The 27,876-nt window shown below is 43.2% G+C and overlaps 1 protein-coding gene across 7 annotated transcripts in view; it reads left to right on the top strand.

Moving 5' to 3' along the window:
* Positions 1–11,607: 11,607 nt before the first annotated feature.
* KATNAL2 (katanin catalytic subunit A1 like 2) overlaps positions 11,608–27,876 on the top strand; it is a 138,105-nt gene continuing 121,836 nt past the window's right edge. For all 7 annotated transcript variants that reach the window (XM_050768170.1, XM_050768160.1, XM_050768159.1 and 4 more), the window contains exon 1: positions 11,608–12,408. Coding sequence is in view for 2 of the 7 variants with exons in the window: in XM_050768160.1 (XP_050624117.1) it covers positions 12,358–12,408 (51 nt within the window). In the remaining 5 variants the exon portion in view is untranslated. The remainder of the gene's footprint in view (positions 12,409–27,876) is intronic.

Genomic DNA, 27,876 nt, shown 5'->3' with positions numbered 1-27,876 from the left:
AGAAATCTGAATAAAGTATGGGCTTTAGTTAATAATAATGTATCAATGTTTGTGTGATCTTTTTCACCAAGCAGCATATATAGATGCTTCTAGATTCCCTCCAGCTTACCAATGTAACACAAATTTTATCATTTCTGAGCTCTATGACCTGAAAAAGTTTAGGAAGCACTAACCTAGAGAAACTCCTATACATGTACATGTGCACTAGGAGACATGTACAAGGATATTTATTGTGTCACCGTAATCATGAAAAAATGATAACTTGTCCATCAACGTGACAGTAGATACTGTGATATATTCCTGCAAAAGAATGCTATGTGGGCCAGACTTGGTGGCTTGCACCTGTAATCCTAGCACTCTGGGAAGCCGAGGCCAGGAGGGTCACTTGAGCCCAAGAGTTAGAAACCAGCTGGGGCAACATAGGGAGACCCCGCTTCATACAAAAATTAGCTGTGCATGGTGGTGCACACCTGTAGTCCCAGGTAATTGGGAGGCTGAGGTGGGAGGATCACTTGGGCCTGGAAAGTTGAGGCTGCAGTGAGCCATGTTTGTGTCACTGCACTCCTGGGTGACAGAGCAAGACTCTGTCTCAAAAAATTTATAAAAATGCTTTGTGTAGAATAAGAAAAAAATGAATAAACTAGAGCTACATATAAAAGCATGGGCAATCTCAAAAATGTTAAATGAAAAGATCAAGTTGGAAAAAGTTATCTACTCTTTATATACATTTTTCAAAAACCCTAAATGCTATATATTCATGGATATATACATATGTGATAAAAATTCAAAACCTTACATGTGAATGGTGACTATCAAAACCAGGACAGCTGGTACCTCTGGGGGATGGGAGTAGGATCTGTAAAGGCTATTTTGGGGATTCCGCTATACTTACACAGTTTTCTTCCTTTAAAAAAGAAAAGATCTGAAGCAAATATGGCAAAATGTTAGGATTTGATAGACCTGGAAGGTGAATATACCAATGTATTATTCTCTACACTTGTATGCTTAAGATATTTTATAACAAAATAGATACAAAATATATCCTAACTCTGATCATTCTTTAGTACTTCCACTGCTGCTGCCACCGTTTGACCTGGATAACTTGCAGTACCTATCTATCTTTTTTTTTTTTTTTTTTTTTTTTTTTTTTGAGACGGAGTCTCGCTCTGTCGCCCAGGCTGGAGTGCTGTGGCCGGATCTCAGCTCACTGCAAGCTCTGCCTCCCGGGTTCACGCCATTCTCCTGCCTCAGCCTCCCAAGTAGCTGGGACTACAGGCGCCCGCCACCTCACCCGGCTAGTTTTTTGTATTTTTTAGTAGAGACGGGGTTTCACCGTGTTAGCCAGGATGGTCTCGATCTCCTGACCTCGTGATCCACCCGTCTCGGCCTCCCAAAGTGCTGGGATTACAGGCGTGAGCCACCGCGCCCGGCCTGTACCTATCTATCTTATCTCCTTGCTTTCTCATTCCATATAGCATCCAGAATAATATTTTATAAATATAAATTAGATCTCACCATCCTCCTATTCACAACCTTTCAATGGGTTTACATTACTCTAAAAATAAGAATCAAATGCCTTATCACATTTTGCAGTCCCTTGTTTCAACTCCCTTTGTCCCTGGTTCACTTAGTATCACTATCCTTCCTCCAGTATCATTATCTGTCCTCTCAAACTGCTTGACTTTCTTTATGGAATATGTCACTACCTCAAATGATATTAATTCATGTATTATGGGGATGATAAATTCCTGCACCCCCAGTCCTTTACTAGCATATAAGTTCCATGAAGGCAGGGACTTTATTCTCTACTCTATCCCCATTGCCAAGAACATTGTTTGACTCACATCAAGTATGAAATAAGTATTTTCAGAACAAATGAAGAAATGAGGCCAGGCGTGGTGGCTCATGCCTGTAATCCCAGCACTTTGGGAGGCCGAGGCAGGTGGATCACAAGGTCAGGAGATCAAAACCATCCTGGCCAACATGGTGAAGCCTTGTCTCTACTAGAAAGACAAAAATTAGCCCGGTGTGGTGGCTCGCACCTGTACTCCCAGCTCCTTGGGAGGCTGAGGCAGGAGAATTGTTGAACCCGGGAGGCAGAGGTTGCAGTGAGCCAAGATTGCGCCACTGCACTCCAGCCTGGGTGGCAGAATGAGACTCCGTTAAAAAAAAAAAAAAAAGGAAAAAGATTTATTTTCATTCAAAAAGAGAAGGGATGTCATCTCAGTGGTAAAATATGGCAGAATCAAATGTATAGAGGCTGAAAATTACAGGGTATTCTATCAACAGTAACAACACTAATAGCCAAAACCCATAAAGTATTCATCATGTGCCAGGCATTTCCAAGCACTGGAATCACATACTTTTTGGAGTGCATATCAACTTCATTTTCCTTCCTATAGGCCCTGCGGACCTATTCATATCTGAGATCCTACATGCTAGCCACAATTGATATGGTTTGAAAGCAACACTGATTGAGAAAAGTCCATCCATTAGCCAGAGACAGCATTCTTTTCCTTGCAAGTTTGAGCTGATTGATGTGTAGGCTAAAGAAGTTTGAAGATGAGTCATACTAATGGCAGGACACTTTTGAGTGAAGGGAACAGCTGCTGAGGCCCCTGAAGCTACACTAGTCTCTGCCCTTTCTGAAGCTTGTTGCTCAATGTTTCCTTGGCTTAATGACATAGGTTACCCTGCTATCCTTCCAGTGAAATACACCCCCTTCATTTTTAAAACTAACAGAGCTAAGTCTCTTTGTTTTGTTGGTTATTCATTCTCTTAAAAACAAAAAAAGCAAACAATCTCTAAATCAAGGAAACTTGAGTAAGGCAGTCCTTTCCACTCATTGTCTCATTTAATCCCTACCACATTATGAGAGATTATTACTGTTCCCATTTTGCATATGAAGAAACAAGGTTTGAACAGGTCCAATACCTTTCCTAAAATCAGGAGTTAGTGATGGGGCAAGATTCCAGCCCTGGCCTGTATGACTTCAGAGCAGAGCTCTGAACTGTTATGTGGGGCTACAGGAAGGCCGGTAATAGGACTGCAGTGGAGATGAAATTGGGAAGACAGGGCCAACATTGTGATACCATTCACGGTAAATTAGAAAATAACACAGTGATGGGGCAAAAACCAGATTTCACTCTATCTGTGGATAAGATCCAATAAAAGCTCTTTAGTCTTACATTCCAACAGTCTTTGGCAGAGAGGATATATACCAACACAGAATGTCGGTGTGATTAAAACGCTCTCTCTCTCTTTGACAGAGTTGACAGTGTTTAAAGAATGACAGGATACATTTTTTAGAAACATTTAAAAAATGGACTTTTAACAATATATATTCAGAGACGGCTTGTAGTTGAGTATCACAAGGTTTGCAGTTAGGCAGGCACATTTCTTGTCATTCTTGAAAACTCCCTCTCATTCTTGCATGCCTAGAGAAGCTCTGCTGAAGACAGTTTGACATAAATGAGGCTGTGAATACAGAATTCCAAGGTAGGGAGGGGACGAGGAGAGAAAGGGTTTGATGAATTAACGTATGATTTGAAGAGAGTTAATAAAACAAAAAACTTATGATTAGCCATAATCCCAGCATTTTGGGAGGCCGAGTTGGGACAATCACTTGAGGCCAGGAGTTTGAGACCAGCCTGGCTAACATAGCTGGACTCCTGCTCTACAAAAAAATTTTAAAATTACATGTGTATGGTGGCACGCTCCTATAGTCCCAGAAAGTTGGGAGGCTGAGGTGGGAGGATCACTTGAACCCAGGAGTTCCAGGCTGCAATGAGCTATTATGATGGTGCTACTGTACTCCAGCCTGAGAGAGCAAGACCTTGTCTCCAAAAACAAACAAACAAAGTTATTTAAAAACACTCAGAATTCCAGCATTTTGGGATGCAAGGTAGGTGGATCACCTGAAAAGTCAGGAGTCTGAAACCAGCCTGGCCAACATGGCGAAACCTCATCTCTAATAAAAATACAAAAATTAGCCAGATGTGGTGGCAAGCACCTGTAAACCCAGCTACTAGGGGTAGGAATGGGGGGTCTACTGAGGCAGGAGGATCGCTTGATCCCGGGAGGTGGGGGTTGCATGAGCCGAGATCATGCCACTGCACTCCAGCCTGAGCAACAAAGCCAGATTCCATCTCAAAACAACAACAACAACAATGACAACAACAACACCCATTCAGAAATCACCTTACAAAACATCCTTGCTGTCACAGAAATAATAAGTGGAATAATTGGTTTTCTCCAACTAAAATTGGATTGTATTTTTTCAATACTTTAAAAAATAATGTGCCTTGGAGGTGGGGAAGGGTGGGGAGGAAAAGCAAAAAATGAAAATAAAAATAATGTGCCTTGGGAAACAAATGATAGGCTTGAGCTCTATTTTCATATCCACCAAATAGTATAATTTTTTTTTTTTTTTTTTGAGACAAATCTCACTCCTATTGAGTTGTTGCGACTACAGGTGTGTAAATAATTTCTTCAAAAAAAGTTCTGCTTTCCTCCATTTTGGAGTCAATTTTGCACACATTAGAATGCCTAATGTTACCCTAAAAAGACTCTGTTTATTTTTGTTTTCCAGCTGTCACATCTAGTTTTGGTGTGGCAAAAGGAATAGCACTCGAATATAAAATTTTCTTTTTAATTCTCAGCAAGTCAAGTTACTTCTATAGAAGAGTGCCTACCCTTACAGGTGGAGCAATGGTGAGCGCACACTTGGACAAGGGAGGGGAAGGGGTTCTTATACCAGACCCACGTGACCCCTGCTGCTGTGTCTTTCCCCTATTGTCTTGGGTTAGACCGCACAGGCTAAACTAATTCCGATTGGCTAATTTAAAGAGAATGACAGGGTGAGTCATTTGGCGGGAGTCAGGGCAGAGCAGGTAGCCAGTAATCAGAAAGAGTTAGGGTGGAGTAGGTAATTGAAAAACACTGCTTTACGAGGAAGTTAAGTTTAAAAGTAGAAGGCAAACAATTGAACATACTAACATATTCTTTGAAAAGAAATTTAGAACTCATATCTAACACACCCTTTTATTCTCCATGTATTTCATCTTGGATAGTTTCTACTGTTACATCACCAAGTTCACTGATCCTTTTTCTGCAATTCTAATCTGCTATTAAGCTCACCCAGTAAATTTTTAATTTCAGAAGTTCATTTTGGGTCGGGCACGGTGGCTCACACCTGTAATCCCAACACTCTGGGAGGCCAAGGCGGGCGGATCACGAGGTCAGGAGATTGAGACCATCTTGGCCAACGTGGTGAGGTGGCGTGTGCCTGTAATCCCAGCTACTTGGGAGGCTGAGGCAGGGGAATCGCTTAAACCCGGGAGGTGGAGGTTGCAGTGAGCTGAGATTGCACCACTGCACTCCAGACTCCAGCCTGGTGACAGAGCAGGACACCGTCTCAAACAAAGAAGTTAATTTTGTTCCATTATAATATCTTCTATGTCTCTCATTATGCTCATAGTTTTCCTTTCTTGACCACAATAATAGTTATTTTAAAGTCCTTGTCTGCTATTCTATCACCTCTGTAATTCCTGGATATGTTTCTAATGATTTATTTTTCTCCTGTTCATTGGTTGGATACTGTTGGATGTTGGATATTGTGAATAAGGTGTTGTTGAGTACCTAAATTTTGTTTTCTTCCTTTAAAGAATGCTGGGTTTTCTTTTGTTAGGCAGATAAGTTACTTGCAGATCAACTCTATCCTTTTGAGGCTCGTTTTAAACCTTGACAGGGTTTGGTCAAAAGGGTTTGGAATAGTACTCTGACTACTCCAACTATGAATTTCTCTCAGGCCTGTGTGAGTAATGCTAATTTTTCTACTTTCAGCTCTCTGGAAGTTGTTCTTTCCACGTTTTTTGATGTGTATGGTCTCATGGACTCTCATCCTTTGCACACACAAGTTAAAGTTCATCCAAAGACCCAAGGAGACTGCTATGCAAATTTCTAGAAGTCTTTTTATGTGTACTCATTCTTTTCCGGTAATTTTGTCGGGCATTTGAACTACAGCAACTCAATCTTGAATAGGAGCTGGGTAAAATGAGGCTGAGATCTACTGGGCTGCATTACCAGAGGGTTAAGGCATTCTAAGTCACAGGATGAGATAGGAGGTCAGCACAAGATACAGGTCATAAAGACCTTGCTGATAAAACAGGTTGCAGTAGAGAAGCTGGCCAAAATCCACCAAAACAAAGATGGCAATGAGAGTGACCCCTGGTCGTCCTCACTGCTACACTCCCACCAGCACCATGACAGTTTACAAGTGCCATGGCAATGTTAGGAAGTTACCCTATATGGTCTAAAAAGGGGAGGCAAGAATAATCCACTCCTTGTTTAGCATATAATCAATAAATAACCAAAAAAATGGGCAACCAGCAGCCCTCAGGGCTGCCTTGCCTATGGAGGAGCCATTCCTTTACTTTCCTAATAAACTTGCTTTCACTTTATGGAGTCACCCTGAATGTTTTCTTGTGCAAGATTTAAGAACCCTCTTTTGGGGTCTGTATCAGGACTGCTTTCTGTTAACAATTTGTCCTGCAAGTTTAACCTGATTCAGCATCCCCAAACTTCTCTCTCTCAACTTAGTGAAGCTAACATGCTCTATTTTTGTTCCTTCCTCCTATACTAAAGTCTAAAAAGTACTTCCACACAGAAATCTACCATGATTGCAGGGCTCACCTTAATTTTTTTTCTTCCTTCTTGTATCTCATTTGTGTGATGCCTATTGTCTTATTTGTGAAAACTATTTCTCTATCTTGTTTAGTTTGTTGTGTAATGGTCTAGTTTTCTAGTTGTTTTGAGTAGCAGATCTAGTCCAGTACTAGTTATTTGATATGGCCAGAGGAAGAAGCTCTTTGAAAACATTTCTGTAGCAAATTTCTTTCTTCAAAATGAAATCTTACAGAATAAGGAGTGAAAAAGAGAATCAGTTTTTCGTTCAATAAATATTTCCTGATTCCATTAGCTATACTAAGCATGATGAAATAGTAAGTTTTTAAAAAGTGCCCTTAAGGAATTTTCAGTCTAGTACTATGTTTTTCAAACTTCAGTTTGTGAACACTAGAGGATTATTACATAACAATGAGCATTTTAAAGAAGAGAAGCAGAGAATATCAAAGGGCATTACAATAGTAAGCGTAAGTATTTCAATAAACTTGAGTTCAATTTGTTATATACCTTTATCGTAGGTCCTCATGTAAAATGTATTTCCTTTTTTTTTTTTTTTTTTTTTGAGACAGAGTCTCGCTCTGTTGCTCAGGCTGGAGTGCAGTGTCATGATCTCGGCTCATTGCAACCTCCGCACCTCCGGTTCAAGTGATTCTTCTGCCTCAGCCTCCCGAGTAGCTGGGACTACAGGTTAATACCACCACACCTGGCTAATTTTTGTATTTTTAGTAGAGATGGGATTTCACTATATCGGCCAGCATGGTCTCGAACTCCTGACCTCTTGATCTGCCTGTCTGCCTTCCTCAGCCTCCCAGAGTGCTGGGATTACAGGCATGAGCCACCGTGCCCAGCCGTAAAATGTATTTCTTATTGTCTTACTTTTTTTTTTTTTAATTGAAACAGAGTCTCACTCTGTCACCCAGGCTGGGCTACAGTGGTGCGATCTCAGCTCACCGCAACCTCTGCCTCCCATGTTCAAGACATCCTCTTGCCTTAGCCTGCCGAGTAGCAGGTAATACAGGCATGCGCCATCACCCCTGGTTAATTTTTGTATTTCCAGTAGAGATGAGGTTTCACCATGTTGGCCAGGCTGGTCTTAAACTCTTGACCTAAAGTGATCTGCTTGTCTTGGCCTCTCAAAGGGCTGAGATTATAGGTGTGAGCCACCCTGCCTGGCTTTGTTTTGTTTTGTTTTGTTTTTTGTTTGTTTGTTTTTGAGACAGGGTCTTGCTGTGTCACCCAGGCTGGAGTGCGGCGGCATGACCACGGCTCACTGTAGCCTTGTCCTCTGGCGCTCAAGTGATCCTTCCACCTCAGCCTTCCAAGTAACTGAGACTACAGGCGTGCCACCATGCCTGGCTGATTTTTTTAATTTTAGTAGAGACAGGGACAAACCCTACACATACTGTTGGGTAGTATGACAAAAACTACAACATACTGTTGTCCTGGCTGATCTCAAATTCCTGGGCTGAAGTGATCCTCCTGCCTCAGCCTTCTAAATTGCTGGGATTACAGGTGTGAGCCACCGCACCTGGCTAAAATATATTTCTTAATATACTTCTTGCTTAGAAAAGTTTGAAAGCTAATGATCACATGGAGGAGATTCTCTAGAAAAACTATCTTAAATTTGGAAATAAGGCAAAAAGGAATACAGTATGTTTCTTCAATGTTTTACTGTTTAGGAAGCCCAATCAAGGATCAAGCATCATTTAAGAGTTCCAGTCACCGGGCGCGGTGGCTCACGCCTGTTATCCCAACACTTGGGAGGCTGAGGCAGGTGGATCACCTGAGGTCAGGAGTTCAAGACCAGCATGGCCAACGTGGTGAAACCCCGTCTCTACTAAAAATACAAAAATTAGCCAGGCGTGGTGGTGGACGCCTGTAATCCCAGATACTCGGGAGGCTGAGGCAGAGAATTGCTTGAACCCGGAAGGTGGAGGTTGCAGTGAGCCAAGATCGCGCCATGGCACTCCAGCCTGGGCGAGAAGACTCCATCTCAAAAAAAAAAAAAATAAAAGTTCCAATCAAGTATTATTTGATTATCTACAGCACCACCATCCAATAGGACTTGCAGTGATGGAAATGTTTTATATCTGTGCTGTTCAATACAGTAGCACTAGATACATGTGACAATTGAATACTTGAAATGTGTCTAAGGTAACGGAGGAATTTGATTTTTAATTGTATTTAATTTGTTAAAATTTAAATGAAAGTGGCCAAAAGTAGAGGAATGTATCTTTATTTGACTTCGAGACTTACTCTTAATTAAGGACTCTGACTTAGTCGAATAATGTTGACTAACAGATTTGTGTCCCTCAGAAAAGACAATTTCAAAGGTTATAGTTTCATTGCCTTGTAAGACATTAACAGGTTTTGTATCTAACCTAGCAGTCTTATAAAGTTGGCCCTCTGTATCCACGGGTTTGGCATCTAGGGATTCAACCAACTAAGAATTGAAAATATTAATATAAAAATAAATAGTACAACAATAAAAATTAATACAAATAAAAATGTAGTATAGTTGGCCGGGCGCGGTGGCTCAAGCCTGTAATCCCAGCACTTTGGGAGGCCGAGACGGGTGGATCACGAGGTCAGGAGATCGAGACCATCCTGGCTAACACGGTGAAACCCCGTCTCTACTAAAAAAATACAAAAAACTAGCCGGGCGCGGTGGCGGGCGCCTGTAGTCCCAGCTACTCGGGAGGCTGAGGCAGGAGAATGGCGTGAACCCGGGAGGTGGAGCTTGCAGTGAGCTGAGATCCGGCCACTGCACTCCAGCCTGGGCGACAGAGCGAGACTCCGTCTCAAAAAAAAAAAAAAAAAAAAATGTAGTATAGTGACTATTAACGCAGAATTTATGTTGTATTAAGTATTAAGTAATCTAGAGATGTTTTCAAGTATACGGGATGGGTTGGAAGCAGTGGTTCACACCTGTAATCCCAGCACTTTGGGAGGTCAAGGGGGGGGTGGATCACTTGAGGTCAGGAGTTCGAGACCACCCTGGCCAACATGGTGAAACCCCATCTGTACTAAAAATACAACAATTAGCTGGATGTGGTGGTGGGTGCCTGTAATCCCAGCTACTCAGGAGGCTGAGGCAGGAGAATCACTTGAACTAGGAAGGCAGAGGTTGCAGTGAGCTGAGATCGCGCCACTGCACTCCAGGCTGAGCAACAGAGTGAGACTTTGTCTCAAAATACATAAATAAATAAAAATAAAAAATAAAGTATATGGAAATTAGCTGGGCCTGGTGGCATGCACCTGTAACCCCAGCTACTCAGGAGACTGACACAGGAGAACTGCTTGAACCCAGGAGGCGGAGGTTGTAGTGAACCAAGATTGTGCCACTACACTCCAGCCTGGGTGACAGAGCAAGACTCTGTCTCAAAAAAATAAAAAATAAAAAATACATAAATACATAAAGTATACAGGAAGATGTGCGTACTTATATGCAAGTAGTATGACATTTCATATAAGGAACATAAGCATTCCCAATTTTGGTATCAGTGGGAACCATAGAACCAGTTTCTAGTAGATGCTAAGGGATACTATACTAACATTGTTTTCTAAAAATGTCTGTAAATATTCAGTTCCTTATAATGTTCTTTAAACCAGCTTTACCATCTTATTGGCTCCCTCATTAATGAGTTAGGCAAAATCATTCACAGGTGTTCATTCATATCAAAGAATCACATTTTTAACTTTTTAAAAGCCATATGTCAAAAAACAATGTGATAAGTGCAGTGTGAGAGTATGCTGTGGAATCAGGAACTAATTTGTTCTCTGCCTAAGCTTCACCTAAGATAAGTATAGTTGATTGCTAGGAGAAAATGCCATTGAATTGTCCTAGAAGGTGATTTTTGAACTGTCTTAGCAGGCAATACAGACTTTTTCTTTTTCTTTTTTTTTTTTTTTTTTTTTTTTTTTTTGAGACAGTCTTGCTCTGTCGCACAGGCTGGAGTGCAGTGGCGAGATCTCGGCTCACTGCAAGCTCCGCCTCCTCGATTCACGCCATTCTCCTGCCTCAGCCTCCCGAGTAGCTGGTACTACAGGTGTCTGCCACCACGCCCCGGCTAATTTTGTGTGTGTGTGTGTGTGTGTGTATTTTTTAGTAGAGACGGGGTTTCACCATGTTAACCAGGATGGTCTCGATCTCCTGACCTTGTGATCCGCCCGCCTCGGCCTCCCAAAGTGCTGGGCTTACAGGCGTAAGCCACCGCGCTCAGCCAATATAGACTTTTTCTTATGCAGCAGGGATGAGAGTGGTCCTCCAAGCCAAAGAACTACTCATCAGTCATTCACAAGCATTGTAAGCAGTTCGCTTGTGTTAGAGTGGGGTTGCCTGTATCCAGGTGGGAATTAGAGGTGAGCCTAGACAGGAAGGGTAGAAGCAAGGCATAGTGAAAAGAGCACTGGCTTCAGTCAGGAAACAGATTTGCATCCTAACTCTACCTAGAGCTACTTATTAATAATTTGGCTTTTTGAGCCTGTTTGCATAACTGTAAATTGGGGCATTAATAACTTATCCATGTTGTGTTAGGATTATATTAGATAGCCAAGTAAATCACATAGTACATTGGTGCTGTAGATGTTTAATAAATTACAGTTATAATTATTAATTAGAAAGTGGTCAACAATTTCACATGGTGCCATGTTGGAATAAGATAAATAATATTAAATAATCTGTAATCGGATTTCCCAATCAGGAGGTTATTGACGACTCTGGCAAGAACTGCTTCAAAGGAGCAGGACCAGAATGTGTTGAGAAATGGATGGAAGGTGAGGAAATGAGGAAGCGGATAGCTAGTCCTTTCAGAAACCTTGCCCTGAATGGGAGAGAGGTGATTCAGTTCAACACTTATGAGAATCTTTTTTTGTAGATTGAGGAGACTTGAATATTTTTGTATCCTGCAGGGAGAAATGAAGAAGACCGAAGATAATGATGAAGGGATGATTTGGAATAGGATTCACAGCAAGAGAGACAGAAGGGAAAGACATTGAAGAAACAGACTAGTTAACACATGAAGAAAATGGAGCAGAGGAAAACACGTCCATGTGTTTCAACTCTAATGAGAGCAGGTCTGATGTGAAGGGAGTTGGAGAAGAAGGGAAAGTTTGATGATGCACAGTTTGCATCCCAGAAGGCTCTTGACAACCAAAGTGTCCACAGCAGATTCGTCCAGTCTAGATAGACCATGCACAGAGAATTTCAAAGAAAAGCAGAAGGGATTTCCAAACCTTTACCCTAATCCAGGGAGGAGAAGACGGGACGTCAAAATATGGTCTTGAGTATGGAAGCATTGGGTCGCAAAGGCCTGAACAACTGCTGAAATCAAGGACAAATATTATGGTATATAGCCCTGGGTCAACTTGTATTTTAGAAACGAATTAAGAAAACCAAAACAATTGCAAAGCCCGCCCCATGCTCTACCAGTCTTTCCTCCTCGATCTCTTCATTGGCCAGTATCACGCAAACACTCTGGATTAAACATGCATGGTCTAACACTGATTGGCATGTTGAAGAATCCGTCTGTGGCCAGCGATTGGCGGGCGTGTCTAGGCTCTAGCCAATCCGGAAAGGGGCGGGCTGGTTAAGCGTCAGGTTCCTTAGATCCACGGGTCAGCCCAGTAACTGACTCCTCTTCTCCCTTCTCTCGTGTCCTAGCACAGCGTCAAATGGAGCTTTCCTACCAGACCCTCAAATTCACGCATCAGGCACGGGAAGCGGTAAGGAACGCATATATAAAAAATAATTATATCAAGAACACCTCTCCTACTGTTGCTGCAGGCCGATTCCGAGTCTCCGGTTGCTATGGCGACAGAGTCTGCTACTAGAGCAGCGCAAACGCAGTGAGAGGCGCTCAGCCCCTGTGGTTAAATCCCGGGTTTGCAGCTGTGATGGGGGGAAAATAAATGAGACGCAGGCGGGTTTGGGGGTGACAACGGGTCGGATGAAAGGGACGACAGGGTCGGTTCCTGATTGAGGAAATGAGGTATTGGGTGTTATTAGACGCTGGATCTTGATTGGGTGAATGGATTTGGGAAGTGGTCAAAATTAGATTGTTGAAAGACAGTAAAACATTGACCTGGGAGTTAGTTAGAATATTGGCTTCTGATCTTGATTTACCATTACTAAGGCGAGAGATCTTAGGCATTTAATTCCCTTCTTGGGCTTCAGTTTCTCCATTTGAAAGTCAGGGAATTGGACTGTAATCTTTTTCACACGAAGATTATATGAGTTCTAAAATACATTAAGTGGTTTCCCGTGGTCTGTATCATCTGCTACTGGCCAGCAATTCTTTCCACAGCGATGAACATGAATTGAGGACACACTTGTCTGCCAGGCACTGGGGAGATAAAAACAATGTTGGAGCGGAGGGAAGGAAAAATAAAATTAAAGTTAAAAAATACATCTACCTGGATCTCATTCCCAGAGGTTCAGAATTACTGGCTTGGGATGAGTCCTATGCGTCAGTATTTTTTAGAAAGCTCAACAGGTGATTACAGTGTGTAGCCAAGGTTATGAACCAGAGCTCTAGTATCTCCTACCTTTTAAAAACTAGTAATACACAAAAAGGTAACCCTCTGTTTGGCTTCATACCCCTCTACAGTTACCAACCTCTGTTTATTTCTCTCCACCTTCTACAAAGGGTTGGCTACACATGTTGTTGCTACTTCCTTACCTCCGGATTGTACTTAAGCCTATTTCAATCTGAGCATGAAATATCTCCCTCAGAATCTTCTGGGTTACCCTTTATTAGAGCAGATTCTTGGGCCTCACCAAGACACTGAATCAGAAACCCCCGGGATGGTTTCTTGAAACTTGCACTTTAAGCACGAACTGCACGTTTGAAAAACACAGCCGTAGACTTTCTCATATTTTCACGACTTCTAGTACTATCTTTTATAAATTTATCTTTTTGGAGACAGAGTCTTGCCAGGCTGGAGTGCAGTAGCATGATTTCAGCTCACTGCAGCCTCCACCTCCCGGGTTCAAGTGATTCTCCTGCCTCAGCTTCCCGAGTAGCTGGGACTACAGGTACATGCCACCATGCCCTGCTAATTTTTTGTATTTTTAGTAGAGACGGGGTTTTACCATGTTGCCCAGGTTGGTCTCGAAATGTTGAGCTCAGGCAATCTGCCCCCCTTGGCCTCCCAAAGTGCTAGGATTTCAGGCATGAGCCACCATGCCTGGCCAACTTCCTCCTCCTCCTCCTCCTCCTCTCTTCTCCTTCTTCTTCTTCTTTTTCTTCCTCTTCTTCTTCTTCTTCTTCTTCTTCTTCTTCTTCTTCTTCTTCTTCTTCTTCTTCTTCTTCTTCTTCTTCTTCTTCTTCTTCCTCCTCCTCCTCCTCCTCCTCCTCTTCTTCATCTTCTTCCCCTTCTTCTTCCTCTTCTTCTTCTTTTTTTTTTTTTGACAGACTTTTGCTTTTGTTGCCCAGGCTGGAGTGCAATGGTGTGATCTCGGCTCACTGCAACCTCTGCCTCCCGGGTTCAAGCGATTCTCCTGCCTCAGCCTCCCAGCTGAGATTACAGGCATGTGCTACCACACCCAGCTAATTTTTTTGTTGTTTGTTTGTTTGTTTGTTTGTTTTAGTAGAAATGGGGTTTCTCCATGTTGGTCAGGCAGGTCTCGAACTCCTGACCTCAGATGATCCACCTGCCTTGGCCTCCCAAAGTGCTGGGATTACAAGCGTGAGCCACCGTGCTCGCCCAAACTTCTAATACTATCTGTATGCCAAAAACTCCCCCAAACTACCTCGACTGGACTTCTTCGTTAAGCCCCAGACCCATGACCCAGAAGATAAAATGTGGAGAGGACAATGGATCAACTGATTACTTGACATATCCACTGGGGTGTTGCAAGTATCTGCATTGTCTGCAACTGATTACTTGACATATCCACTGGGGTGTTGCAAGTATCTGCATTGTCTGCACTGTGTGTGTGTGTGTGTGTGTGTGTGTGTGTGTGTGTATATGTGTGTGAGACAGGGTTTTACTCTTTCACTCAGGCTGGAGTGCAGTGGTGCGGTCACAGCTCACTGCAGTCTCAACCTGCTCAAGGAATCCTCCTGCCCCAGCCTTTCAAGTAGCAGGAACTACAGGCATGCACCACCATGCCCAGCTAATTTTTCTGTATATTTAGTAGAGATGGGTTTTGCCATGTTGCCTAGGCTGATCTTGAACTCCTAGGCTCAAGTGATCCTCCTACCTCGGCCTCCCAAAGTGCTGGAATTAATAGGCATGAGCCACTATGCCTTGCATCTTAACTTGTTTAATGACTACTTCTTCTCCTCCTTCTCCTTTTCCTTTTCTCCTTCTCCTTTTTCTCCTTCTCCTTTTTCTTCTTTTCTTCAACAGGGTCTCATTCTGTTACCTAGGCTGGAATGCAGTGGTGTGATCTCAGCTCACTGCAACCTCTGTCTCCCGGGCTCAAGTGATTCCCCCACCTCAACTTCCCAAGAAGCTGGAACCACAGGCATGTACCACCACACTCGGTTAAATTTTGTATTTTTTGTAGAGAGTTTCACCATGTTGCCTGGGCTGGTCTCAAACTCCTGGACTCAAGTGATCCACCTGCCTTGGCCTCCCAAAGTGCTGGGATTACAGGCATGAGCCATTGTGTCTGGCTTAATGCTTCACTTTTTACTGTCCTCTCTAAAACCTGTACCTTTCCCAGTCTTTCTCCATTGGGGAAACCACCCCAATGAAACCACCATTCATCTGATTGCTGAAATCAGAATTCTGGGGGTCATCCTTAGCTCTTTCTTTCTCCTAGTCCCTCCCCTCTGTCCTCTACGAGAGGAAGACATCAGCAAATTTTATTGATTCTACTTCTATAATGTATCTTTAATAATCCATATCTTCACATCCACCTCCTGATCTGAACCTCCATACACTCTCACTGGAACCACATTAATAGCATCTTAGCTATTTCTCGTTGGTTTTTGCCTCTCTCCAGTCCATTCTTCATCCAACAATCAGGGTGATTTCCTTAAAATAGTGCCACTCTTTTAATGGGGTCCTTTTAATGGCTTTCCATTACACTTGGGATAAACCCTCCAAATCTTGACAAGACCTACAAAGCACTGCAATAAAGCCCAACCTCTGCCTCCATGCTCTTCCTCTCCATTTTCTGTGTTGCCTCTCAGTGCTCCAGCCACATTCTCCCTAATCTGACATCTCACAACTCCATATAGTCTATACCATATATTTAGTATTTAATTGGATTAATTATATTGTTATCTGTCGCTTGCATGTAATAGATAATACAAATTTCTTGAAACTTGAAAGCAAGACAGGAACCCAAGCCTTATTTTTTGTTTTCGTCCCTAGATGGTGCTAAGAACAATATTTAGGTATGCACACTGATGGTTTGATCTCTTGGGGTCTATGTGCAAGGAACTGTGCTGAGTAGGGATCTGGAGAAGCTGGAGGAGGGGATGTGATCCAGTGTGTTAGATATAAAGAGGGCTGCATGTCCACAAGACACTCTGATTACCTACATCATCTACTGTATTGAGATTTTCAGAATATTTTCTTTGTATTTGGTTTATTTTTGTTGTTTCAAATTATTTATTTACACATATATTTTCAATTTTTAATTTTTAACAAAGTAATGGCAACACATCATTTAAAATTATAATAGTTCAACAAAATTTGAAAAAAGAGTCTCCTGCTTCACCTCACCTGGCCCTTAATTAATTACTGCTCCCCAGAAGCAACTACTTCGACTTCTAGCAGCTTCTTCAAAATAACATGTTTATACTCTTTTTTTTGAGATGGATCTTTGCTCTTGATGCCCAGGCTAGAGTGCAATGGTATGATCTTGGCTCACCACAACCTCCGCCTCCTGGGTTCAAGTGAATCTCCTGCCTCAGCCACCTGAGTAGCTGGAACTACAGGCGCCCGCCACCACGCCCGGCTAATTTTGTATTTTTAGTACAGATGGGGTTTCTCCATTTTGGCCAGGCTGCTCTTGAACTCCCAACCTCAGTTGATCTACCTGCCTTGGCCTCCCAAAGTGCTGGGATTACAGGCATGAGCCCCCACCCCAGGCCCCAGTTACTTTCTTTCTTTCTTTTTTAGAAACTGACAGTCTCTCCCAGGCTGGAGTGCATTGGCATGATTTAGCTCATTGCAGCCTTGAATTATTGGGCATAAATGATCCTCCCACCTCAGCCTCACAAGTTGCTGGGACTGCAAGTGTGCACCACCGCAGCTGGTTAAACTTTTTATTTTTTGTAGAGACAGATCTCACTATGTTGCACAGGCTGGTTTCAAACCCCTGGCCTCAAGTGATCTTTCCCCATCCACCACCTTGGCCTTCTAACGTGCTGGGATTATAGGCATGGGCCATGGCACTCAGCCTGCAGGTATGGTTTTTTTTCTTTTTGTTAGATGAAGTCTCACTCTGTCACCCAGGCTGGAGTGCAATGGTGCGATCTTGGCTCACTGCAACCTCTGCCTCCCGGTTTCAGCGATTCTCCTGCCTCAGCCTCCCGAGTAGCTGGGACTCTAGGCGCATGCCACCATGCCCGGCTAATTTTTGTATTTTTAGTAGAGATGGAGGTTTAACCATGTTGGTCAGGCTGATCTCGAACTCTTGACTCATGATCCACCTGCCCGGGCCTCCCGAGGTGTTGGGATTACAGGTGTGAGCCACCGCCCCCATCCCAGGTATGTTTTTTATTAATGGCTGAATGTTCCTTTTTCACTGTATCTTGTTCTTGCAAGATGTCATGGTTTCTTTCGTCTCTCTGAGGAGATTTTCCTTTCCTTCCTGCCTGCCTGCCTTTCTTTTTCTTTCTTTCTCTCCCTTTTTCTTTCTTTTGTTTCTTTCCTCCCTTCTCTTTGTTTCCTTCCTCCCTTCTCTTTGTTTCCTTCCCTCCCTCCCTGCTTCCTTCCTTCCTTTCTTCTTCTTCTTCTTCCTTTTTTTTTTTTTTTTTTTTTTTTTTTTTTGAGACAGAGTCTCCCTCTGTCGCCCAGGCTGGAGTGCAGTGGTGCGATCTCGGCTCACTGCAACCTCCGACCCTCCAGGTTTAAGCAATTGTCTGCCTCAGCCTCCAGAGTAGCTGGGATTACAGGTGCGTGCCACCACGCCCGGCTAATTTTTTTGTATTTTCACCATCTTGGCCAGGCTGGTCTTGAACTCCTGACCTCATGATGCACCCGCCTCGGCTTTCCAAAGTGCTAGAATTACAGGCATGAGCCACTGCGCCTGACCTCTTTTTCTTTCTTCTAACATTTTGTCTGTTTCCCCTTATGTTCCTTTTTGTATTTTTTAATTTGTGGTTTTGTCTTTCATGTGGGATATTTTCCTCAGAAGTCAGTGATACATGGTTGTCCATTTATTTTTAAGAATGAGACACCTAGGCTGGGCATGGTGGCTCACACCTCTAATGCCAACACTTTGGGAGGCGGAGGCAGATGGAGTGCTTGAGGCCAGAGGTCGAGACCAGCCAGGGCAATGTGGTGAAACCCTGTGTCTACTAAAAATACAAAGTTAGCTGGGCATGGTGGCACCACCCCTGTGTCAGAGGTGGGAGGGTCGCTTAAGTCCAGGAGTTTGAGATCAGCCTGGGCAACATAGTAAGACCTCATCTCAACAAAAAATAAGCAAAATGAACTGGGCATGGTGGCAAGTGCCGGTGGTCCCAGCTACCTGGGGAGCTAAAGTGGGAAGATCACTTGGGACCGGCAGGTTGAGGCTGCAGTGAGCCATGATCACACCACTGCACTCCAACCTAGGCAACACATGGAGACCCTGTCTTAAAAAAAAAAAAAAAAAAAAAAAAGAGAGACACCTAAAAGTTAATTAGAATTTTTGTGTTTTAGCGGAGACTTGTCTCATAACGACAGTTTTTCTGTAGGATGATCAGCTACCAGGGCCCTTGTCATTGGGTGATGCCAAATGTCAGTTATGTGTAGGTCTTTTTTCTGAGGCCTTCAATTTCTATGCTCTCCTTCAGGGAATAAGGGCAAAATAAGTTTGGATGCCAGCAATGTTGGAGGGAACAGAGGAAGACTTTGTGGGGATGAAGGCAGGGAATGGAAGGTGGGGCTTCACCTCTCTCTTTAGTATATAGGCTTCCACTGAATTATCCCTTTCTTCAGGTAGTCCTGGTAGTCCTGGTAGTCCAGTCTTCTGCCTGGGCAGGGGAGGAATTGTAACTTAATTGGAGAAGGGGAGGGAATCCGAAATACTCTGTTCAGCATCCTCTTTATACCTCACTTCTGCCCTTGGAGGTGCCTGATGACTGCAGAGGAACCTGGTGTCCTCATTTTTGTAACTTTCTAAGGTTCTGCCATAGATATATGTTTTCTCCTTTTCCTTCTTTTCTTTTTCTTTCTTTCTTTTTTTTTTTTTCCTGAGATGGAGTTTTCTCTGTCACCAGGTGGGAGTACAGTGGCGTGATCTCGGCTCACTGCAACCTCTGCCTCCTGGGTTCAAGCGATTCTCGTGTCTCAGTCTCCCAAGTAGCTAGGACTACAGGCATGCGCCACCATGCCAAGCTAATTTTTCTATTTTTAGTACAGACAGGGTTTCACCATGTTGGCCAGGATGGTTTGATCTCTTGACTGTGTGATCTGCCCACCTTGGCTTCCCAAAGTGCTGGGATTACAGGCGTTATCCCCTGCGCCTGGCCCGTTCTTTTGTTTTTCGGTTTTCTTTTGAGACAAAAGAAGTCTGACTTGACTGTCACCCAGTCTGGAGTACAGTGGCACAATTTCAGCTCACTGCAACCTCCGCCTCCTGGGTTCAACCAATTCTCCCACCACAGCCTCCTGAGTAGCTGGGACTACAGGGATATGCCACCACACCCGGTTAATTTTTGTATTTTATTTTTATTTTTGGTAGAGACAGGGTTTCACCATGTTGGCCAGGCTGGTCTTGAACTTCTGACCTCAAGTGATCCACCTGCCTCAGCCTCCCAAAGTGCTGGGATTATAGGCGTGAGCCACTGTGCCTGGCCTCTGCTTCTTACTGACTTCTTTCCCTGTAGGTGTTGGTTTTCTTTATTTTTGGTTTTCTTTGCTTTTGGCTTTCTTTGCTTTAAGTCAACTAGTGTTTATCCATTTGCTTCCCATGTGTCCATTCCCTTCCTTCCTTCCTTCCTTCCTTCCTTCCTTCCTTCCTTCCTTCCTTCCTTCCTTCCTTCCTTCCCTCCTCCTTCCTTCCTTCCTTTCTTTCTTTTGTTCTTTTTCTTTCTTTCCCTTCCTCCCTTCCTTCCTTCCTTCCTTCCTCCCTCCTTCTTCTCTTTCTTTCTTTCGTTCGTTCTTTTTCTTTCCTTCCCTCCCTCCCTTCCTTCCTTCCTCCTTCTCTCCCTCCCTCCCTCCTTTCTTTCCTTCCTTCCTTCCTTCCTTCCTTGCTTCCTTCCTTCCTTCCTTCCTTCCTTCCTTCCTTCCTTTCTCTTTCTTTCTCTCTCTCTCTCTTTCTCTCTCTCTTTCTTTCTTTTTTTGAGACAGAGCTTCACTCTTGTTACCCAGGCTAGGGTGCAATGGCACAATCTCAGTTCACCACAACCTCCGCCTCCCAAGTTCAAGTGATTCTCCTGCCTCAGCCTCCCAAGTAGCTGGAATTACAGGCATGCGCCTCCATGCCTGGCTAATTTTGTATCTTTTTTTTTTTTTAAGTAGAAACCGGGTTTCTCCATGTTGGTCGGGCTGGTCTTGAGCTCCTGACCTCAAGTGATCCACCTGCCTTGGCCTCCCAAAGTGCTGGGATTACAGGCGTGAGCTACCGCGCCTGGCTCACTCGGTCTTTTCTTTTCTTTTCTTTTCTTTTCTTTTCTTTTCTTTTCTTTTCTTTTCTTTATATGTTTGTTTGGAAACAGGGTCTCACCCTTTTGCCCAGGCTGGAATGCGTTGGTGCCATCCAAGCTCACTGCAGCCCTGACCTCTTGGGCTCAATCCATCCTCCTGCTTCAGCCTCTGGAGTAGCTGGGACCACAGGCATGCACCACCATTCCCGGCTAATTTTAAAATTTTTTTGTAGAGATGGGGGTCTCCTTACGTTGCTCAGGCCAGTCTCGAACTCCTGTCCTCACACAAGCCTCCCACTTCAGCCTTCCACAGTGCTGGGATTACAGGTGTGAGCCATCTTGCCTGGTTTGGGTCATAGATTTTTATTCCCTTACCATCATTTTAATAAGGCTTTGGGAGGGAGCAGAGAGAAGTGGTCTCAAGAACACTTTTTATTTAGATATTTATTGAGTGCCTACTGGGTATAAAGAATCCTACTAGTTGCTATTGCAGAGGGTAGTTTCAGAGAAGTGAATATTTAAAAAATTTGCTAACTTATGATTCATGCCTAAAATACTTTTTAAATTGATTTCAAGCTAGGCATTTGTCACATATTTATATATTCAAATTTAGTTTTCAATATGGTTATTTCTTTCAATATTGTAGGGTCTGGTGGCTGAGCATGAGAATGGGTATTAGATGCTTTTGAATTTATATCTTGGTTTTCACCTGATTAACAGTAAGGCAAATGTGCATTTATTCATTAACTCATACCATAAACGCAATTTAGTGCCTGCTTTCTGTAAAACATGGTACAGGTGTTTTGAGATATGCCTAAATGGGTTTAGTGACACTAACACTACTGATTATTTTTAGAAAGGCCATCTTCTCTTGGTTTTCATGATACTACCATCTCTTTGTTTCCTACATTTCTTTCTGGTCTCCTTGATGAGCTGCTCTTTCTGTGCCCCTTAAATTCTTTTTCTTTAGGATCTAAATTTGTCTTTTCTGATCAGCCCCTTTACCAATTTAATAAAGTGTCCCTTCTTGATTCAGGGAGTAGATATCACCATACCATTCTTATCCCAGGAAATGATATTTGAATGTTTACTGGTTGCTTTCTTCCCCCTATCCCAGTAGACGGTAGGCTCCTTAAGAGCAAGAACTCTGGCAAGTTTCTTTTCTGACTAGCAAATAGATCATGCTTTTGCAGAGCTTCTCAGTTTTCAGTGTGCACATTAAACACCTGGGAGGTTTTGAAAATTCATATGCTGAGGCCAGGCATGGCAGCTTATGCCTGTAATCCCAGCACTTTGGGAGGCCGAGGTAGGCAGATCACCTGAGGTCAGGAGTTCCAGACCAGCCTGACCAATATGATGAAACCCCATCTCTACTAAAAATACAAAAATTAGCTGGGTGTGGTGGCATGCACCTGTAATCCTAGCTACTTGGGAGGCTGAGACAAGAGAATTGCTTGAACCTGGGAGGTGGAGGTTGCGGTGAACTGAGATTGTGCCATTCAGTCTGGGAAAAAAGAGTGAAACTCAGTCTCAAAAAAAAAAAAAAAAAAAAAAATTCATATCCTGATCCAGAAGTTTTGGAGTGGGAATGCTGTGCCAGTTAATTTTATGTGTGAACCTGACTGCATGACGGGGTGCCCAGGCATTTGGTCAACATTATCCTTGACTGTCTGTGAAGGTGTTTCTGCGGGAGACTAACTTTTGAATCAGTAGATTGAGAAAAGCAGATTGCTCTCTTCTTTTTTTTTTTTTGGGGGGGGGGGACGGATTTTAGCTTTTTTTTTTTTTTTTTTTTTTTTGAGACGGAGTCTCGCTCTGTCACCCGGGCTGGAGTGCAGTGGCCGGATCTCAGCTCACTGCAAGCTCCGCCTCCCGGGTTCACGCCATTCTCCTGCCCAGCCTCCCGAGTAGCTGGGACTACAGGCGCCGGCCACCTCGCCCGGCTAGTTTTTTGTATTTTTTAGTAGAGACGGGGTTTCACCGTGTTAGCCAGATGGTCTCGATCTCCTGACCTCGTGATCCGCCCGCCTCGGCCTCCCAAAGTGCTGGGATTACAGGCTTGAGCCACCGCGCCCGGCCAAGTTGTTGCCCGGGCTGGAGTGCAATGGCATGATCTCGGCTCACTGAAACCTCTGCCTCCCAGGTTCAAGCGATTCTCTTGCCTCAGCCTCCCAAGTATCTGGGATTACAGGCATGCGCCATCACGCCTGGCTAATTTTGTCTTTTTAGTAGAGACGGGGTTTCTCCATATTGGTCAGGCTGGTCTCAAACTCCCGACTTCAGGTGATCCGCCCACCTCGGCCTCCCAATATGCTGAGAATACAGGCATGAGCCACCACGCCCGACCTAATTATTGTATTTTTAGTAGAGACGGGGTTTCACCATGTTGACCAGGATGGTCTCCATCTCCTGACCTCGTGATCCACCTGCTTCAGCCTCCCAAAGTACTGGGATTACAGGCGTGAGCCACCACACCCGGCCAGATTGCCCTCTTTAATGTGGATTGGCCTCATCCAATCAGTCAAAGGTCTGAGTAGAATAAAAGGCTGATCCTCCCACATGTAAGAGAGAGTTCCTTCCTCCTGACTGTCTTTAAACTGGGACAGTGTTTTTTGTTTTTGTTTTTGTTTTTGTTTTTCTGCATTTGAACTCAAACTGAAATATTGGCTTTTCCTGAGTCTTGAGTCTGGCTGCTTTTAGATTAGAACCACACCACCTACTCTCCTGGTTCAGGGGCCTTCAGACTTGGACTGAAACTATATCATTGGCTTTTCGGGGTGTCCAGCTTGTTGACTGCAGATCCTGGGACTTGTTAGCTTCTATAATCACATGAGCATTATAATAATAAATCCTTATAATAATCAATTCCCTATATTAAATCTAGTAAATAATAATCTAGTAAAAGTAATAATCTAGGCCGGGCGCGGTGGCTCAAGCCTGTAATCCCAGCACTTTGGGAGGCCGAGATGGGCGGATCACGAGGTCAGGAGATCGAGACCATCCTGGCTAACACGGTGAAACCCCGTCTCTACTAAAAAATACAAAAAACTAGCCGGGCGAGGTGGCAGGCGCCTGTAGTCCCAGCTACTCGGGAGGCTGAGGCAGGAGAATGTCGTGAACCCGGGAGGCGGAGCTTGCAGTGAGCTGAGATCTGGCCACTGCACTCCAGCCTGGGCGACAGAGCGACACTCTGTCTCAAAAAAAAAAAAAAAAAAGTAATAATCTAGTAAACAATAAATCTAGTAAAAATATATATACACACGTATATTTATACACACATGTGCATGCATGTGTGTGTGTGTGTGTGCATGTTTGTATAATTGGTTCTGCCTCTTTGGAAAGCTGTGACTAATACAGATTTATATCACAAGCTTCTGTTTTACTTCTGATGCTGCTGGTGATCTTTGGGTAGCAAAGGTATGAAATAGAGAATTTTCTCCTACTCCATTTTAAATTTAGTGTTTAATGCAAATAAGACTATACGTAATCTGTATACCTCTGCCACTTTCTTTTTCTTAACCTGAATGTAAGAATCCTCTATAATGCTCTAAGGCCAAAGAATTATGTCATTGTTTTTAATCTGACCACACAATTTAAAACAAACAAATAATGATTGGAGTCAATGCGTGATAATGGTTTTTGGAAAACTGGAATTGATCCACACATTCATGTGAATGCACAAAATAATCCTGAAACAAAGTCATGTTTGTTTATTCTCATGTATCATTATATATGCTTTTCAAAAGTTGCTACTCTGCGTAGGTGAACCTTTTATATTACAAAATATCTGCTGCATTAGCTAATTAATGAGGTCATTGACTAATTTTCAAAATGAGTCTTATTAAAATGCCTTAGTTTTTATTAATTGCTTGGGCTCCTAAAAAAAGAGTAATTGAAAATTTAAGGCTGGGCGCGGTGGCTCAAGCCTGTAATCCCAGCACTTTGGGAGGCCGAGATGGGCGGATCACGAGGTCAGGAGATCGAGACCATCCTGGCTAACACGGTGAAACCCCGTCTCTGCTAAAAAAATACAAAAAACTAGCCGGGCGCGGTGGCGGGCACCTGTAGTCCCAACTACTCGGGAGGCTGAGGCAGGAGAATGGCGTGAACCCGGGAGGCGGAGCTTGCAGTGAGCTGAGATCTGGCCACTGCACTCCAGCCTGGGCGGCAGAGCCAGACTCTGTCTCAAAAAAAAAAAAAAAAAAAAAAAGAAATTTTAATTACGTCAGTGCTTTTCTTCAAATAACTGAAGCTTATTGAACTTTACATGTTCAAACATTTAAGCATCCATTGAAATAGCAATAGCTATAAACAATGTGCAGTTCTAAATACTAATTAAACAAACTCTAAATCACCATAAAACTAAGCTGAATTTTAAGTAACTCTTATGTTGTAAGTGCTCTGTTCCGCTCATATACAAGGAAGATTAACCCCTTCAATTCTGACCACTTCTGCAGCCTTGTGGGCATCTCTCAAAATGCTGTGGCTGCTGTTGAACCACTTTCTTCTTATACTTGGACCAAAAAAGAGAGACTAATTAGACAACCTGGAACACGTTGCTAATGCCACATTAGTACTCTTGGAACCTTTTTTTTAAAAAAAAACTGAGAATAGCCGGGCGCGGTGGCTCAAGCCTGTAATCCCAGCACTTTGGGAGGCCGAGACGGGTGGATCACAAGGTCAGAAGATCGAGACCATCCTGGCTAACACAGTGAAACCCCGTCTCTACTAAAAAATACAAAAAACTAGCCGGGCGAGCTGGCGGGCGCCTGTGGTCCCAGCTACTCGGGAGGCTGAGGCAGGAGAATGGCGTGAACCTGGGAGGCGGAGCTTGCAGTGAGCTGAGATCAGGCCACTGCACTCCAGCCTGGGCGACAGAGCGAGACTCCATCTCAAAAAAAAAAAAAAAAAAAAAAAAAAAAACTGAGAATATACAGACATAAATTTGTAGATTTTATGTTTTGTGTCAAAACATACTTGCTTTCTTTTGTAAAAATAATGTTTGTTAGGTTTTACTTTTAATTTAATATTTTTGGAGATAGAGTCTCTCTTTGTTGCCCAGGCAGGAGTGCAGTGGCACAACCTTGGCTCACTGCAACCTCCACCTCCCAGGTTCAAGCTTTTCTCCTATCTCAGCTTCCTGAGTAGCTGGCATAACAGGTATCCACCACCATGCCTGGCTAATTTTTGTATTTTTTGGTAGAGATGGGGTTTCACCATGTTGACCAGGCTGGTCTCAAACTCCTGACCTCAAGTGATCTGCCCGCCTCAGCCTCCCAAAGTGCTGAGATTACAGGTGTAAGCCACCACACCTGGCTAGGTTTTAATTTTAAATACCCAAATTATAAATTTCACCAACCAAATACATCCTATAAACATTTTAAAAAATTGATATGGTTCAATACTAGCCTGACCAACATGGAGAAACCCTGTCTCTACTAAAAATACAAAATTAGCTGGGCATGGTGGCACATGCCTGCCATCCCAGCTACTCGGGAGGCTGAGCCAGGAGAATCACTTGAACCCAGGAGGCAGAGGTTGCTGTGAGCAGAGATTGCACCATTGCACTGAAGCCTGGACAACAAGAGCGAAACTCTGTGTCAAAAAAAAAAAAAAAAAAAAAAATTGATATAACCTTCTACTTTCAACTGAGATAGCATAATTGACACCAGACCGGGTCTCCTGTAAGAAACCAGAAAACCAGACTAAATATATGAGTAAACTGTTTTCAAGCATTGGATTATGTGATTTTAGACAATGTAATTATGAGAGAAGTCTTTCTATTTTGAAGCAGTAACTAGATTCTGGTTCTGGAAGGAGAACCTAAAAAAAGTAGCTGGGCACTGCAGCTCCCACCTGTAATCCCAGCACTTTGGGAGGCCCAGGCAGGTGGATCACCTGAAGGTCAGGCGTTCGAGACTAATCTGGCCAACATGGTGAAACCCTGTCTCTACTAAAAATATTAAAAAATTAGCTGGGCGTGGTGGTGGGCACCTGTAATGCCAGCTACTTGGGAGGCAAATTGCTTGAACTGGAGAGGCAGAGGTTGTGATGAACCGAGATTGCTCCATTGTACTCCAGCCTGGGCAAAACAAGAGTGAAACTTCAAAAAAAAAAAAAAAATGCACAGCAGTTTTGCTGAGATGAAGCAATAGAGATTGGAGTTTGGAGGTGGTTAGAACTGGGAGGGAAGAGTTTCAGAGAGGAGGAGCTATGCAAAGAAAGAGCTCCATAATTCTTGATTTTTGACTGAATACTGGGCTGCACATACATAAAGGATAAACCTATGAAGCTGCTCTCATAACATTTAGAGACATTTGCATTCTGACCAACTTAAGTGGAGAAATCTTGTGGGACAATAGAGCATTTAGTAGAGCTCCAAGAAAGGCTATGCATAAGAATAAGCAAAGCCAGGCACAGCCTAGAATAAAGGCTACTTTAGATATCACTTACCTGACGAAGCTTAACAACAAGCTCTGATATGATGAAACTGATCTGCAAGTAACTAAACTGTAGAAGGACGATATGCAGACAAAATCACGCAGACACTGGGTTAAAGAAGGAAGTGGCTTTATTTGGCTGGGAGTGTCGGCAGACTTGCGTCTTAAGAACCGAGCTCCCTAAAAAAGAAGTTCTTGGCCCTTTTAAGGGCTTACAACACTAAGGGGTCCATGTGAAGGGGTCATGATAGATCAAGCAAATGTGGGAGACGTAACTAGGAGCTACATGCGTTAGATAACAGAACAGAAAGTTTTGCGATGCTTCCTCATACAATGTCTGGAATTTACAGATAACACAAGTAGTTTAGGTCAGGGTTTGATTTTGTAAATATATTCTTTAACTACTAGGCCCAGGTGGTGGCTTCAGGCCATCTGGCTGTTTATCTGATTTTTGTTTCTTTTTAACTTTTTGCTTTCTTCCTTTCTTCACCTCTTATAAACTAGGCAAGGCTGGGGGGTGGGGGAAGTGGGAGAAGTGGTGGTCTCCTACCTCATTTCCCCGCTTTGAGACTCTCACTTATTAGGGGGAGTTCTCACTTTCATCTTCACTTTTTCAGTGTCTCTGCAAGACACAGTGATAGTGATTCATGTAATACACTAGTGTTGAAGTTTTCTGAGGAACCAAAGTAGCAACAAAAGCTTTTATCATTTGTAGGAGCAAGGGTAACACACAAGGGAGCAGCAAGCAAGTTCTTATTACTAGCAATAAACTTACAGTGAGGGTTTTCAATTCTCCCATAGCTGGAAACCATTTTTCAAATAAAGACTTACGATTAAACCTGTGCCAAACCTGAACAGACACGTGTGCCAAATTTAGCATGTCCCTGATTATATTATGACCACCTGTCCTTGTCCTTGATCATCTATTTTCAGACAGCAATTGGTTAAGTTGAATTTTCCACAGACCCCTTATTCAGCTGAGAGCAAATAGT

Source organism: Macaca thibetana, chromosome 18, assembly GCF_024542745.1.
Source record: "Macaca thibetana thibetana isolate TM-01 chromosome 18, ASM2454274v1, whole genome shotgun sequence".
NCBI lineage: Eukaryota > Metazoa > Chordata > Mammalia > Primates > Cercopithecidae > Macaca > Macaca thibetana.
The sequence above is the reverse complement of the archived record's forward strand: the minus strand, read 5'-3'. Positions and strand labels throughout refer to the sequence as shown.